This window comes from Ursus maritimus, unplaced genomic scaffold (assembly GCF_017311325.1).
Source record: "Ursus maritimus isolate PB19 unplaced genomic scaffold, ASM1731132v1 scaffold_17, whole genome shotgun sequence".
Taxonomy (NCBI): Eukaryota; Metazoa; Chordata; class Mammalia; order Carnivora; family Ursidae; genus Ursus; species Ursus maritimus.
Genome location: NW_024424119.1, coordinates 516,099 through 530,251, shown reverse-complemented (window position 1 = coordinate 530,251; position 14,153 = coordinate 516,099). Strand labels below are relative to the sequence as shown.

General features: G+C 36.0%; 1 protein-coding gene across 4 annotated transcripts in view; it reads right to left on the bottom strand.

Moving 5' to 3' along the window:
• Positions 1-5,301: 5,301 nt before the first annotated feature.
• The window catches only part of IL33 (interleukin 33), a 44,947-nt gene continuing 36,095 nt past the window's right edge, over positions 5,302-14,153 (bottom strand). For 3 of the 4 annotated variants that reach the window (XM_008689866.2, XM_008689868.2, XM_008689867.2), the window contains exons 3-8: positions 11,284-11,409; positions 10,601-10,735; positions 9,182-9,289; positions 8,366-8,416; positions 7,382-7,479; positions 5,302-6,059 (exon numbers count right to left, since the gene is read on the bottom strand). In XM_008689866.2, the coding sequence (XP_008688088.1) occupies positions 5,862-6,059; positions 7,382-7,479; positions 8,366-8,416; positions 9,182-9,289; positions 10,601-10,735; positions 11,284-11,409 (716 nt within the window). In that variant the 3' untranslated portion in view covers positions 5,302-5,861. The remainder of the gene's footprint in view (positions 6,060-7,381; positions 7,480-8,365; positions 8,417-9,181; positions 9,290-10,600; positions 10,736-11,283; positions 11,410-14,153) is intronic. The other variant, XM_040631431.1, reaches the window with a different exon arrangement.

Here is a 14,153-nt window from a genome sequence, read left to right as displayed (position 1 = left end):
CGGACATGTCATTTGCAAATATCTTTTCCCATTCCGTGGGTTGCCCTTTAGTTTTGTTGATTGTTTCCTTTGCTGTGTAGAATCTCTTTATTTTAATGTAGTCCCTATAATTTATTTTTATTTTTGTTTCCCTTGCCTCAGGAGACATATCTAGAAAGAAGTTGCTATGGCCAATGTCAGAGAAATTACTTTTATGCTCTCTTCTAAGATTTTTATGATATCTGGTCTCACATGTAAGTCTTTATTTTGAATTTATTTTTGTGTATGGTGTAAGAAAGTAGTTTCATTCTTTTGCATGTGGCTGTCTAGTTTTTCCCGACACCATTTTTTGAAGACACTGTCTTTTTTGCATTGGATAATCTTTCTTCTTTGTCGAAGATTAATTGACCATATAATTGTGGGTTTATTTCTGGATTTTTCTATTCTGTTCTGTTGACCTACGTATCTATTTTTGTATCATTACCATACTATTTTGATTACTACAGTTTTGTAATATAACCTGAAGTCTGGAATTGTTATGCCTCTAGCTTTTCTTTTCTTTTTCAAGATTGCTTTGGCTATTTGGGGTCTTTTGTGATTCCATACAAATTTTAGGATTGTTTGTTCTAGTTCTGTGAAAAATGCTATTGGTATTTTAATAGGGATTGCATTAAATGTGTTGATTGCTTTGGGTAGTATACACATAAAATTGTGTATTTACAAGTGATTTCTAGAAGTAGGATTGGAGTAAGTGCCATTTGCACTTTTTTTCTATGACATCCATATCTCGTCCTATTTTTTTCTGTAGGGTTATTGACTGTTTCTCTATTTTTAGAAACTATGTATTAAACATGTTAACTATTATGTTATAACTGCAATTCTTTTTCTTTTTCTTTTTTAAAAAGATTTTTAAAATTTATTTATTTGACAGAGAGGCAGTGAGAGAGGGAACACAAGAAGGGGGAGTGGGAGAGGGAGAAGCAGTCTTCCCGCTGAGCAAGAAGCCCAATGCGGGGTTCGATCCCAGAGCACAGGGATCATAACCTGAGCTGAAGGCAGACGCTTAATGACCGAGCCACCCAGGTGCCCCTTGCAATTATTTTTCTCATATAATATTTTACTCCTCTTGAGTTAAAAAGTGTATAATCAGTTTAACAATATTTTGATTAACTGCATCTGGAATTTGAGTCATAGTTAGCAAAGGCTTCTACTACTAACAGATATTAGGTTTTACCATGATTCCTTCCATCATTCCACTTTTTATATTTAGATCTCTAACTCATTTGGGGTTTCTCTTAGTATCAGTATGATTCATGAGTACAGTTTTATTTTTGTCCTTATGGATATCCAATTAACCCAATATCTCCATTACAAAGATATCTTTTTCTATACTTAACTGAGATGTCACCTTTATCTATACTAAATTTGCACATGCATTTGAGACTACATGTTTTTCTATTCAGTTTGTCGATCTGTGCATTCCTTCATCAGTACAACATTACAGAGATTTTAAAACATAATTGAATATATTCCAGATATTTTAATGTTTTTCTAGGGAAGAATTTTTTCTTTTTCATTTTTTTCTTTTTCCAAGTGCTAGAGGCTGTTGTCCCCAGTTTTGGTCTCATGGTGCATTTCCATCTTCTAAGCCAGTGATGGCTATGCAAGTCTTTCTCACATCATAATGTGATGTGCCTTCTTGTCCCACATTTAAAAGATCTTTGTGATTACATTTGCTCCACTCTGATAAACCAGGATAATTTCTTTGTTTTTTATTTAAATTTTAGTTAGTTAATTCAATAATTCATCGTTTCATACAACACCCAGTTCCCTCTTTAATATCCATTACCTACCTAATCCATCCCCACACACCTCCCTCTCTCTTCAGTTTGTTCTCTATCGTTTTTCCCCTCTCTTTTTTCTCTTCCCTCTTCCCATATGTTCATCTGTTCTCTTCCTTAAATTCCACATATGAGTGAGATCATATGGTATTTGTCTTTCTGACTTATTTCACTTAGCATAATACACTTCAGTTCCATCTATGTCATTGCAAATTGTAAGATTTCATTTTCTTGATGGCTAAGTGATATTCCATTGTATATATACACCAGCCCCTCTCTATCAGCCAACAGACATTTAGGCTCTCTCTATAGTTTGGCTATTGTTGATAATGCTGCTATAAACATTGAGGTGCATGTACCCCTTTGAATCTGTATTTTTGTATCCTTTAGGTAAATACCTAGTATGCAAATGCTGGATCATAGGGTAGTTCTATTTTTTGCTCTTTGAGGATCCTCCATACTGTTCTCCAGAGTGGTTGCACCAGTCTGCATTCCCACTAACAGTGCAAGAGACAAACCCATATTTTTAATATGCTGGGTAGTGATTCATGTATTCTCTTATGGGAGTATCCTATGGGCTAGGGACTATGATTGGACTTAGACAAATATTTCATCATCTTGACATCTCAATAGGAAGCAGCTCATTGATTCTAACTCTACCAATTGACTTTAACTTTTATCTTTTGCATCTGTTTCCAGATTCCTAAGCCCCTTAATCCCAACCCTGACTATTAGGGAATTTGGAGCAACTGAATTGACCCCCTTTTCCCTGGGATCTGCAGAGGGAACCTATTTAACATGACCTTGAGAATGAATATATGAATCGATCAGGGTAGATGCTAGGGCATGGGGATAGAGTATTCAGTCCTATTTCTTTCTCTGATGAGAAACTCACATTGATGTCTCTTACCTTTGTGCAACTGTGTACTGCAGAGTTGGAGTTTTAATACATAAATTGTACATGTTTTAAATTCCATGTGCACAAGGAGCATAGTTTAGGGTTTTGGGGCTTTTTTGTTTTGTTTTGTTTTTGGTTCTTTCATGGTACTTAGCAAAGTCCAATATATCTGGCATATGTTTAAGGAGCAACTGCTAGAGGACAAGATTTCTGGGCTGTACAGGTCATTGTATGATGGGGGAAAGGAATTTTGGGACAAGCCTGGCCCAATCCCCACTTGAGTACCCTAGCCTAAGATTTCTCTGTCTATCATGCAGTTTCTTGGCATGAGGCACAAAGGCTGAAATTGTTTTTGTTTTTTGACTTGTTTTGCAGATGTAGGGGTTTAAGTCAATATTTTTAGACTTTAATCAATCTGTTGCATTCTAATTAGCATTTTTCTTTCCAAATCCCCTGAATCTTCACTCTTACTTTTCTTTTCCAATTCTAAGCCACATTACTCATTCAAATAAAATTTTCTTGATAGTATTTCAAGGTATCCAATAAACACATAAAAATCTAACAAATATAAATAAAATGAGGGAAAAGTAAGTTTTGACATAATCGTTATTTCTGATACAATGAAATGAACAAATTCCTCCCAGTAATGTGTGTGTAAAGGACCATCAAAACACACGAAAATAAGTGGCAAAAGGCCACCACACATTTGTATATTTTAATCAAATAATACTCACCATAGTGATGGTGGAAAGTATTTTTAAAAAGGAAAATTGAATATCAGAATTAAGATAATCAGGTTGAAAGATACCTGAGTCAGAAGTCGGATTGAAGTTCCTTTTGCAGGTGTATGTTGGCTGTTTGATCTCAGGTAAAAGTCACTGAATAAGTCCTTTGTGCTGGCCACTATGATGGGCATTGGGAGTACAAAGGTGAAAAAGACACAGTCTGATCCTGGGATAGGCCAGTGTTGGGTATTAAGGAAGGCATGTATTGCATGGTGCACTGAGTGTTATACACAAGTAATGAATCATGGAACATTACATCAAAAGCTAGGGATGTACTGTATGGTGACTAACATAACATAATAAAAAATTATTATTAAAAAAAGAAAAAAAAGACACAATCCGTTTTCTGGAATATCTTACCTAGTTTTGAATTACCAGACAAATGACCTACTCCAGATACCAATATCAGTGGATTAAGATATGCTTATTTTGACTTAAAAATTTCAGAATAGTCATTTTATGATTAAATCATTATGGCCTCACATACTTTTAAAAATGCAATTTATTCAAGAGCATAAACAATGTAATCAATACATTTGGTTACTCAAAAACAATCATTTTAAGTATATCATACAGATGCATATGATCAACATTTAGTGTTTTTCAGAAAGAATGATGTATATTCTGCTTTTATCTTTGTCTCCATAATAAAACTGACAATGTAATGAAAGATATATTGTTGTTTAAAGTTGTTTACCCTCACACAGTCGTTCTTAGCCTTTTTAATCTTATGTTCCACCAGCATTATATCCAACAGATCTCAACAAATTAGAAATTAAGAAGCCTACACTCTCAGAAAAAGTTGTACTTCATAAGTATTCTGTTAATAGTTTTATCATTTATTGTCAGTGTTAGGCCTATGAAAAAGTTATAATAGAATTTAAGGCTTTAAAATAAGCAAAAACTATTCCTTTAGTAGTTGAAAAATTTTATTATATGGTTAAGTATAAATTTTACTACCTTAGTAATGTAAAACACAAAGATGTTTAATAAAAAATATTGCCATCAGTAGGCTTGTATGAAATTCTACAACATTCAGTAGACAAAGTATAAAAAGATGTTGGCATCCAGAGGTCAGGTGATATGGAATGAAGCTCAGGGGGCACAAAATGTATATCAAGACCACAGCTGGTCAAAAGAAATGAAAGAGGAAGAAAAGTCAAATAAATACTCCATAGTAAGCAGGGTAATCAGGAAGCTGGACAAGGAAAACACTTCTACACATGGGAAGAAAAGATCAGAAGAAATTTCGTCCCGGGTGACATGGATATTAAGTCCTAGATCCCTGGAGCATAGTGTCAGAAGGATATGGTATACCACAAACTGAAGGCATAGACAGTTAATTGATATTGTAATGTTAATTCTGTGTCCCATTTAGGCTCTAGTAGATGAGAGAACTTGTGGCTTCACCATGGTACTTAGTTAGATATTCCCAAAGATTTCAATTATATGTCTGAACTAAAATTTATTTCACTTCCTAATGTAAGAATGCCTTGTTAAATTTAACTCCGTTTATAAAATCCACATTTTAAAAATGAAACAATTAGATGTAAAATGATTTACTTTACAAATACTGGATTTATTTTTCTTAACTTTTCAACTATCTTTGTCTGTTCTCATATTTATATTATCTGCCTACCTATGTAGGTATCTGAAGTTTTGGGCATCTTCTTCTTTTCAAGATTTTTATTTATTTGCTAGAGAGGGATAGAGAGAGAGCACGCACATAAGCACGGGGAGTGGGAGGCAGAGGGAGAAGCAGGCTCCTGGCTGAGCAAGGAGCCAGATGAGAGACTTGATCCTAGGACCCTGGGATCATGACCTGAGTGAAAGTCATCCACTTAACTGACTGAGCCACCCAGGTGTCCCAGTTTTGGGCATCTTCAAGCACATTTCGTGTTTTATTCCATTTGTGAAATGTTCAGTCTAAGTAGATCTGATTGTCTTTTCACCAACAACTCTAATGTTTGAACTTGTTTGAAACTAGGGAAAATTATGTCTCTATGTAGCTTTTTAAAATGGATCCCTGTCTAAAATGAAACTTGAATTAAGGCCCTTGCTTCTCCTCAGAGGTCTCAGCTCTAAATATGAAGCTCTTTCTGGACTGAAAGTAGAAAAAAGTAAAAGTCAGGTTGTATATCTTCTGAGGTCTCTTTAACAACACACTTTTGAATATGTAGTGAGACAAAGGGTAATAAAAAACTGAACTGAAGGATTATAAAAATATATTTTACAAATAGTAAGAAAAACATTCCATTTCCCTTCAATGTTGTCTGCCTCTTTATCTCTTATCCTTTCTCCTGCAGTAGCTATTTGGGCTACCCAACCCAGGTTCCACAGCTTTTCATCACATTAAGTTTAAGAGAGCTTAAATATGGTATTCTCTACACTCGAATGCTCAGTTTGGTCCCCTACTTTAATTAGAGCAAGGTGGTTATCTTTTACTCCTATAAACACTCCAGGATTGTTCTTACATTCAAACGAAACACATTTAGGAGACTTCATATGAAGGCGGAAGAAGACCTGGTCTGGCAATTGGTTTTCACATTTTTGTAGCTGAGGAAACAAGAAAGAAAGCAACCAGCATGTGAGTGGGAAGTCCAAAGTCAACCTTACCTCCCTGAGTTAGAAACTAAAGGGGAATAATTTTAACTTAGTAGTTCTAGCAAGGCTGCTTACTTGTAGGGGATGGGAGTGGTGGAGAAGAAAGAAATGGGTAGAGGGCTAAAGTGCGGGGTGTGTGATTTGATTTGATTCATTGATAGTTGAGAGACATTGTAGGTTAGAGTGACTGGATCTGGATGCAGCAGCTCAGGATTTGTGCCCAACTTTTGCCATGTACTACCTCTGAGACATGTGCACATGACTTCTCAAACCCCAGTGTTTCAGTCTAATCAGTTTTCTAGATCAGTTAATCTACAACTTATCAGCAGGTACGTGAATGATAAAAGTGATTATTATTTTAGGCTGGTAAGTGTTGGGGATGGTTTGTATTACAGTAATATTTGACCAGTACAATATCTCTATTATAGAATTACTGTAAGAATTAAAGGAGACTGCTTGTAAAACATTTAGCACAGTATTTGGCATGTAATAGAGGTCTGTATGGGGTCAGCTCTTATGTCCAACACTGTTACATACATTTAGGAATGTTTGTTAAGGAAGATGCTGGTTACCATACAGTGTTTATGTTAATACCTTACATGGCTGTATTAGTTAGATTTATAATTTTGTATTTATGTTATTTGTAATCTGTATTATACTCATATGTTTTCTTCCTGGTCTCTATCTTTGGCTTCTTTGTTCCTGAAGATGTTTATAAATTTTCATCATGACCAATATTATACTGCCATTTGCATTGTTTTGTAACAACATTGTAACATTGTAAATCTTGGCATATGAAAATGTTCGTGACTGTCCATTTAGCAGGGTTGGAGTGTAAAATTATTTTTGCATTTGCCTAAGAAAACTATAATTTATCAAGAAACACTTCTTGGAAGGACAAAGTAGTTCCTAAACTCGAATAGAAAGAATTTGAGATCATTCTATATAGCAGTGCTTCTCAAACTTTAATGCACTTATGAATCTCCTGGAGATTCGTTAAAATTATGATTCTGATTCAATTGTGAGGAAGCCTGAAATTCTGCATGTCTACCAAACTCCCATGTGCACTGCTGGCAGAGACCAGACTTTCAGTAGCAAGGCTATACATGCTGTTTCCCTCCTTTTCCTCCTCCAGAAGCAAGTTATTAGTAGTAACTGATTGTGTTTTAGATAGAACAGTACAAACAAAACTTCTTCTTTGAAATATGTTACACACCCAAATCTGCACAAATGAGTGGAGTCAATTATGACAGTTAAGTGCATATTTCTCTTACCTCCACAGAGTGTTCCTTGTTGTTGGCATGCAGCAAAAAGTCTTTGTTTTTTGTAGGACTCAGGTTTACCAATAATGTCTGGCCATCAACGCCATCACCTTGCAATTAAAAATATGTAAATCAAAAAAATTAATAAATAATTAAAATGTAAATTATAAAGTTAAGAATTTAGCTCATTTTAATTTAATGAATTTGACACCTAGGAAAAGAGTCCAAGATATGATGTAAAATAATTGCTTCATTCATCAACATGTCTTTTAGAAGTATTTGTACCCAAATGAAACTAAAGAATCATTGGACAATTTGGGGTAATTTTAAGCTCCTTAGTTTTCTTACATGCTTTCTAATTGTGGAATTGTGACTCTATTGGGTATTTGTCTCGGTGTCAGCTTCCCTGTCTGTATGCAAAGCCACCGATAGTGTCTCCCAATATCCGACTACCCTCCCTATGTAACAGAACATTTCCCAGTCTGTTTTCTTATAACTAAGTGTAGCAATGTGACTAAGTTTTGACCAATATGATGAGGTGAATGGAAGTGTCAGGTGCAACTTCAAGGTTTTGTTCTTAAATGGAAAGAGAATTCATGGTCTGTCTTCCTTTGTCCTGCTGATTAGGCATCCTCATGGCAGCAAGCAATCTTGAACCATGTAGATGTTGGCAGTACCACCGGGAAGGAGCTGGGTCCTTGTACAACCTGTTGATCAGAACTGCTATTCTAGTCCTGGCTAAGATAAGAATAAAGTTTTGTGTAGCTTAAGCCACTATTTTTTTGAATCTCTTTTAAATGTAAACCTTTATCCTAATTATTAAGCTGCACAATGGATGGGTGGGATAAATCCTCTAAGAATCTAAGATTTTGCAATGAGTGTGGGCTAAAGAGAACTTTCTGAGACTGCCTTCCTTTTTCATGGAGTACTTTTGGATTTGTCCTTGCCCCAAATTCAAGAATTCAAGCACTACTGCTGCCCAGCCCGCCAAATTACCTGTTTCATGTGAAGGGGATTTGGAATCATAATAACGAAATAACACCTTATCTGAAAGAGAAGGCATAAAATCCCTTTGGTGAGATACAATTTTTATCAAAAGGTTTCAATTTCAACATATACATAATATCAGAAAATATCCTTTTTTATTATATATCAATAAAAGCAAAACTTTTGTGATTTTAAGAAAGGTCTCAAAAATATGTGAATATGCTCTGACGAATTCTTTAACACAGTCATTATTAAAATAGTTAACATATTGTTCATAGCACTGGTATATTCTCTTACTTGAGGTTGTACTGTGGTGCTGTTGATAAGGCTGGAAAGATCTAGTAGGTAATTTAGCAATAGCAAATATGTGTAGTCTCTCCTTCCATCTCTCACAACAGACACCACTTCTCAATATCAGCATTTTTCCCTGATAAGCCCTGACTAAGCTTCTAAATTCTCCCCAGCGTAGTGGTATTTGGGCATCTGCTGCCAGTGCATTGGAGTTAGCACACAACATGAGATCTACGCCATGTCTGAAGTAATCCACTCTTTACGGTTTGGTAAAATTATTATTTTTTTTGAGGGGGGAGGTGGAGCTGGAGGGGCAGGAGCAGAGGGAGAGGGAGAGAGAGAATCTTAAGTAGGCTTCACACCTAGTGAGAACCTGATATGGAGCCTGATCTCAAGACCCTGAGATCAATGACCTGAGCTGAAATCAGGGGTTGGACGCTTAACTAACTGAGCCACCCAGGCAGCCCTTGGCAAATTTATTTTTTACTTTACTAGTCTTCATTGTATCATTATAGACAAAAGGAAATATTCTACCTTTCTCTTGGTCTTTTCCCAAGTCTTCTACATAGATCTCATAACTTCCATCCTCAAAAACGAAAGTAATAGATTGATCATTGTATGTGCTCAGGGAAGCAGAATATTCTGTAACAAGTGAAAAGATTGTCATTAAAAATTCAAAAACACTTGTTCCCATGAACAATCTTTCAGCAATTAAAAAGATATGCTTCCTTAAAGGTTTTTGTTTTTTTTTTCTTTCCAATTTGAGCTGCACTTTGCCCACCACTATTGGACAGATAAAAGCCTTTGGCGCAAGCATAATGTAGCTCAAAGGGTAAGGTGTTCCACTTGAATAGGATTAGAGATGTTAGCCTCTTGCTTGAAAACCATAGGAAGTCACGTTACTGTGTTTATGGGAGGATTTGGTGGAGAGAAAGAAGCTGGAAAAGTGACAGACTTTGCCTGAGGAAACCTCTGCTTCCTTGCTTCTTATGGTCAGGGGGACTGTGGACAAGGAGACTGTATTTTGATAGACATGGTTAAATGAATACCCATCTGTAAGGTGTGGAGTTCAGAGACTTCCAACAGTCCTGGAGAGTGTAAGTGTACCATTCTATCCTCTGGCTAAATAACAGAGACACTTAGATCAGAGTTCCCAACTTTTAAAAAAAATGTCCCAGCACACATAGAAAATGAGAATATTTCTACAGCATGCTGGGATAAACTGGTGTAGAATTAGGGACTACCTATGTTGGTCCTTGAGAAAAAAATCATTATGTTTTCTTTATGTTATACAATTGCACTAAGAAAAGTAACATAGAAAACAGAAAAAATTAAATATTGAGTCTGCATGTGAACTTCTAAAGTAAAATGATTTAAAAATACTTAATGAAAAACTTCAATATGCTTCTGGGAACTTAAGACATTTATATCAGGATTATGCTTGAAGTGGCAATGTGCAATTCCTTGTCAAATTTTCTCAAAGATCTCTTCACTTCTTGATGGTCACCATCAATATGGAATTTATTTGCACAGTAGGTGATACACCTTAAAGCCATTTGAACAACCATTTAAAATGCTTAAGAATTGAAATTATATTTTAAAAATATAGTAGTTCTTAATTTTCTTTCATTGTCAAAATGTTGAAATTGGGGGGGGGGGGATATGGGTTTTTTTTCCCCCAAAGGATAGCATATTTTCCCCTGGAATAATGTATATGGGATTCCAATCCATAACAAGCATTTCCAAAATAATGATGGAGAGCTAACTATAATGTGTACATTCGTTGTTAGAACAGCTACTCTGTACCTAGTTTGAATACCACTGAATGGGTATGTGGGCAGCAAATGGACAGAAGTTTCTGTTACACAAGTAGGCATACCCTTGGAGCTGTTTCCTAGAGTGGCACTGGTCCTGTGTCTTACTTCCCTCCTCACACCCACACACCCTCATTACCAGTGAGACCTTGGATACTTGGAACATTAGTTTCTCTAGTACGTTTCTGGACCATAGGCACATCACAGGCAAAGTCTTCCTTTAGCTGCTGATGACAAGCAGTGAATACCAGATGTCGCTCTTTGTACTTTCCAGCTGCAGAATGGGGGAGAGTAGGAGTGGACTGTCAATACCCACTCTGCCCAAACCTCTTTACCCTCCTTTGAGGATTCCCAGTCAAAGAGGCTTGCTGGGACTGACCCCAGGGCTTTAGCAACACCATAGTCTGGAGGGATCAATACCTCCTGGCACACCTGTACCCCAGTAGGGCATATCCATTGGAGCCCACGTGGAAGAAAACAGTTACCCATGGTCTCAACACCAAAAAAAAAAAAATCTGCTATTAACATTTTACTTTAATTCCTTTAAATGAAAAAAAAATCCACTTAAAAATACTGTAAATATGTTTATAATTTTATATCCTCTGTTTTCACATAATATTATAACATAACCATTTCTCCCATGCTATAAAAATTCTTTATACATCCTTTTGGAAATGGCTAGAAAATAGTTCAGCATCCTTACTTTTTTTCAGAAGGAAAATCTGTGCAAGGGAAGAAATACATCCAAGATGTGGTAAATAAAGGCAAATAGAAGCCCATTACTATATTGAATAATTACCAGGAAATGTAGTTTCCCCTTACCTGTTCTTGGTGAATGCCTTTTGGTGATTTCTTTCCTAAAATAACAGGCTGTCTTTTCTATGATAAGACCAGAGCGCAGCTGCGTAAAGTACCTCTGGCAAACTTCTTCAGCTTTCTGTTGGGATTCTAAACAATTGAAAAATTTGATACTGTTTTATTCCATCCATTTTTATCCTTTTATAAACCCTGAACATAGCAGACCAAGAAAGCAACTAAAGGTCTACAGTATTGGGTCACCTGGGTGGCTCAGTTGGTTAAGCATCTGCCTTTGGCTCAGGTCATGATCCTGGGGGTTGAGTCCTGCATCAGGCTCCTTGCTCAGCGGGGAGCCTACTTCTCTCCCTGTTTGTGTGCTCTCTCTGACAAATAAATAAATAAAATCTTTTAAAAAATACATCTATTTGCTAAAAAAAAAAAAAAAGGTCTGTAGTACCTTATCAGAAAACTTAGGGTCATTTGTGTTTCAAAATTCACAGTTTTTTAGAATTTAGAATTGTCATATAGCGTATATACTATATATATGTGGTACTCCCAGCAGGGAGTAGGGCAGTACTCACATAATCAAAAATTAATTAATGATTTTATAGTGAAATATAGGAAAATTTACATAAAGTGAAATAAACACCTCATGTTGGTTCAGGTCAAGATTTAGCTGTCATATAAGTTCAGATCATATTTACCAAATGAGTTATGAAAAATTTTAGGTCTTTAGAAACATTTTGGTTTTCAGAATCCTATATAAGGGAGTGTGGATCTACATCCAACACGTATCAGTCTTTGCCTGAGGGGACTTTTACGGTCATATGAGATCTATGATCTTCTTTACTTATCTAGAAAGCACTTTTAATAATTTTAGAAAGATGGCTATAGTCTCTAGAGTTTATTGATACTAAAAATAACTGATTCATGTTAAAGAGCTTTTTCCCCTATATTTTCTTCTAGGAGTTTCATGGTTTCAGGTCTTATATTTAAGTCTTTAATCCATTTCAGGTTAGTTTTTGTGAGTTCTTTTACATGTGAATGTCCAGTTTTCCCAGCACCATTTATTGAAGAGACTATCATTTCTTCTTTGAGTATTCTTGGCTCCCTTGTCAAATGTTAGTGTGTTATACTGCAATTTTAGGAACTAACATAATACAAATACAAATTAAATCAGTTAAAGTAAAAGACTTAATCACCTATTTAGTAATTCTCATTCATTTAGTCAAAGAAAAGGTCTCAAATAAAAAATTAAATTTCCTACTTGGAAATTCATAAAAAGCCTTTCAGAGCCAAACAGAAGAGAAGGTCGTAACACTTGAGTCATGGCATCTCAACTTTTAACATTATAGTAAATGAATTATCAAGCAATTTGTACAATATAGCCAAATTTCAATTATTCACAGTAATTCAGAAAATGAAAATAGTTACTTGTGACTTTGGGATCCATTCTATGATTTTTTTTTTTAGCTTTCTAAAAGATTTGTCTTCCTGATATGCTTTTCAAAGTTAAGTAAACTTTTGTTAGCCACTATTTTGAATGATCTATATCTTGCCTCCAATTCAGATGGACATCTTCCTTTAAGTATCTTCAACTGTCTGAACAGGGCAAGACCACTTAATTATATTCACATCTATCCTGGAACTTCCCAACATTTCATCACAGCTTATAAATATCAGCTGTAGTATCACATGTTTATGTAGTGCTTTTACAATTGCAAAGAAATTAATAAAGCTATGCCAGAGCTAGCATTGAACTTGGTCTCCTAATAAGTAATCTAATACAATACTTTATTAACTGTATTACATTGTCTCTCCAGACCTAAAGGGCATAAGATGGTATTATAAGGATGCTCATTCTTTGTATGCTTATCTTTATGTTGTATTCAGAATCCCATGGGACATAACTGAAAGGTGTGTCTAATATGGAGAGTGGACTTTCTGGGGAGCAGGATGCGGGTCTTGGTTAGTTAGAAGTAAGGGTCATGATATTGAGGAAGTATTATGCATGTAGAAGAAGAGAAAGGCTAAAGATATTGATGTAGGGGCTAGCATCTAGTGGGACAAATGCTAGGTATAATTTATCAAGGGGTGACTACATTTGAAGTATTGAAGATACTTCACATTGGGAGAATTTGGAAGAAGGTATACTTTGGGGCAGCTAAAAGTGTAGTGTGATGGTTGTGTTCTCAGATGGGAAACACAAAGCTGCATGGCCTTGGGGATTCTGTGGGAGAGAGTGCTCCACTGGGGTCAAAGGGCTATCTCCAGCTTATGTAAGGGCTGTTGTCACTTCCTATGTCTCTACCTCAGCTAATGTCTAAGGGCAGTGTCTTAGCATGGCTTGTAAGGAAATTCTCGTAAGTAGTTTCATCATAGCAACAGCATGATGAAATCCCTCACGCATTTCTGGTGAGTAAATGGGAAGGGGCCTGGAAATCTTCCTGTAGTTCTGTCACTGAGAGAGCCAGACTGTGCCTGAGGGGAACTACATAAGTGAATCACTCAGCTTTCATTTCTTCCCCGAACACCTCTTTCATAAAGGTTTCTTCTCACTGCTTACTACCCTTGATTTATCTGTGGCATTTGACTTTGGGAACCACATCCTTTTCTGAAACCCTTCTTCCCTTATTGTCATGTCACCAGTCTCCTTAGGTTCTTGTTTTTCTCTGAACATTCATCTCTGTTTCTCTGTTAGTTTTCCTTGTCTGACTGCTCCTAAAATGTTGGTGTTCTGAAGGATTTGTTCTTTGCCTTTTCCTCTCTCTTTCTGGGCAATCTTACCTGCTCCAATGACTTCAATCATCTTTTTATAGGCTGATGACTCCCCAAACTATAACTCTACCTTTGGGCTCTCTCCTGAACTTTGTGTGTGTTGCTATTTCTTCACA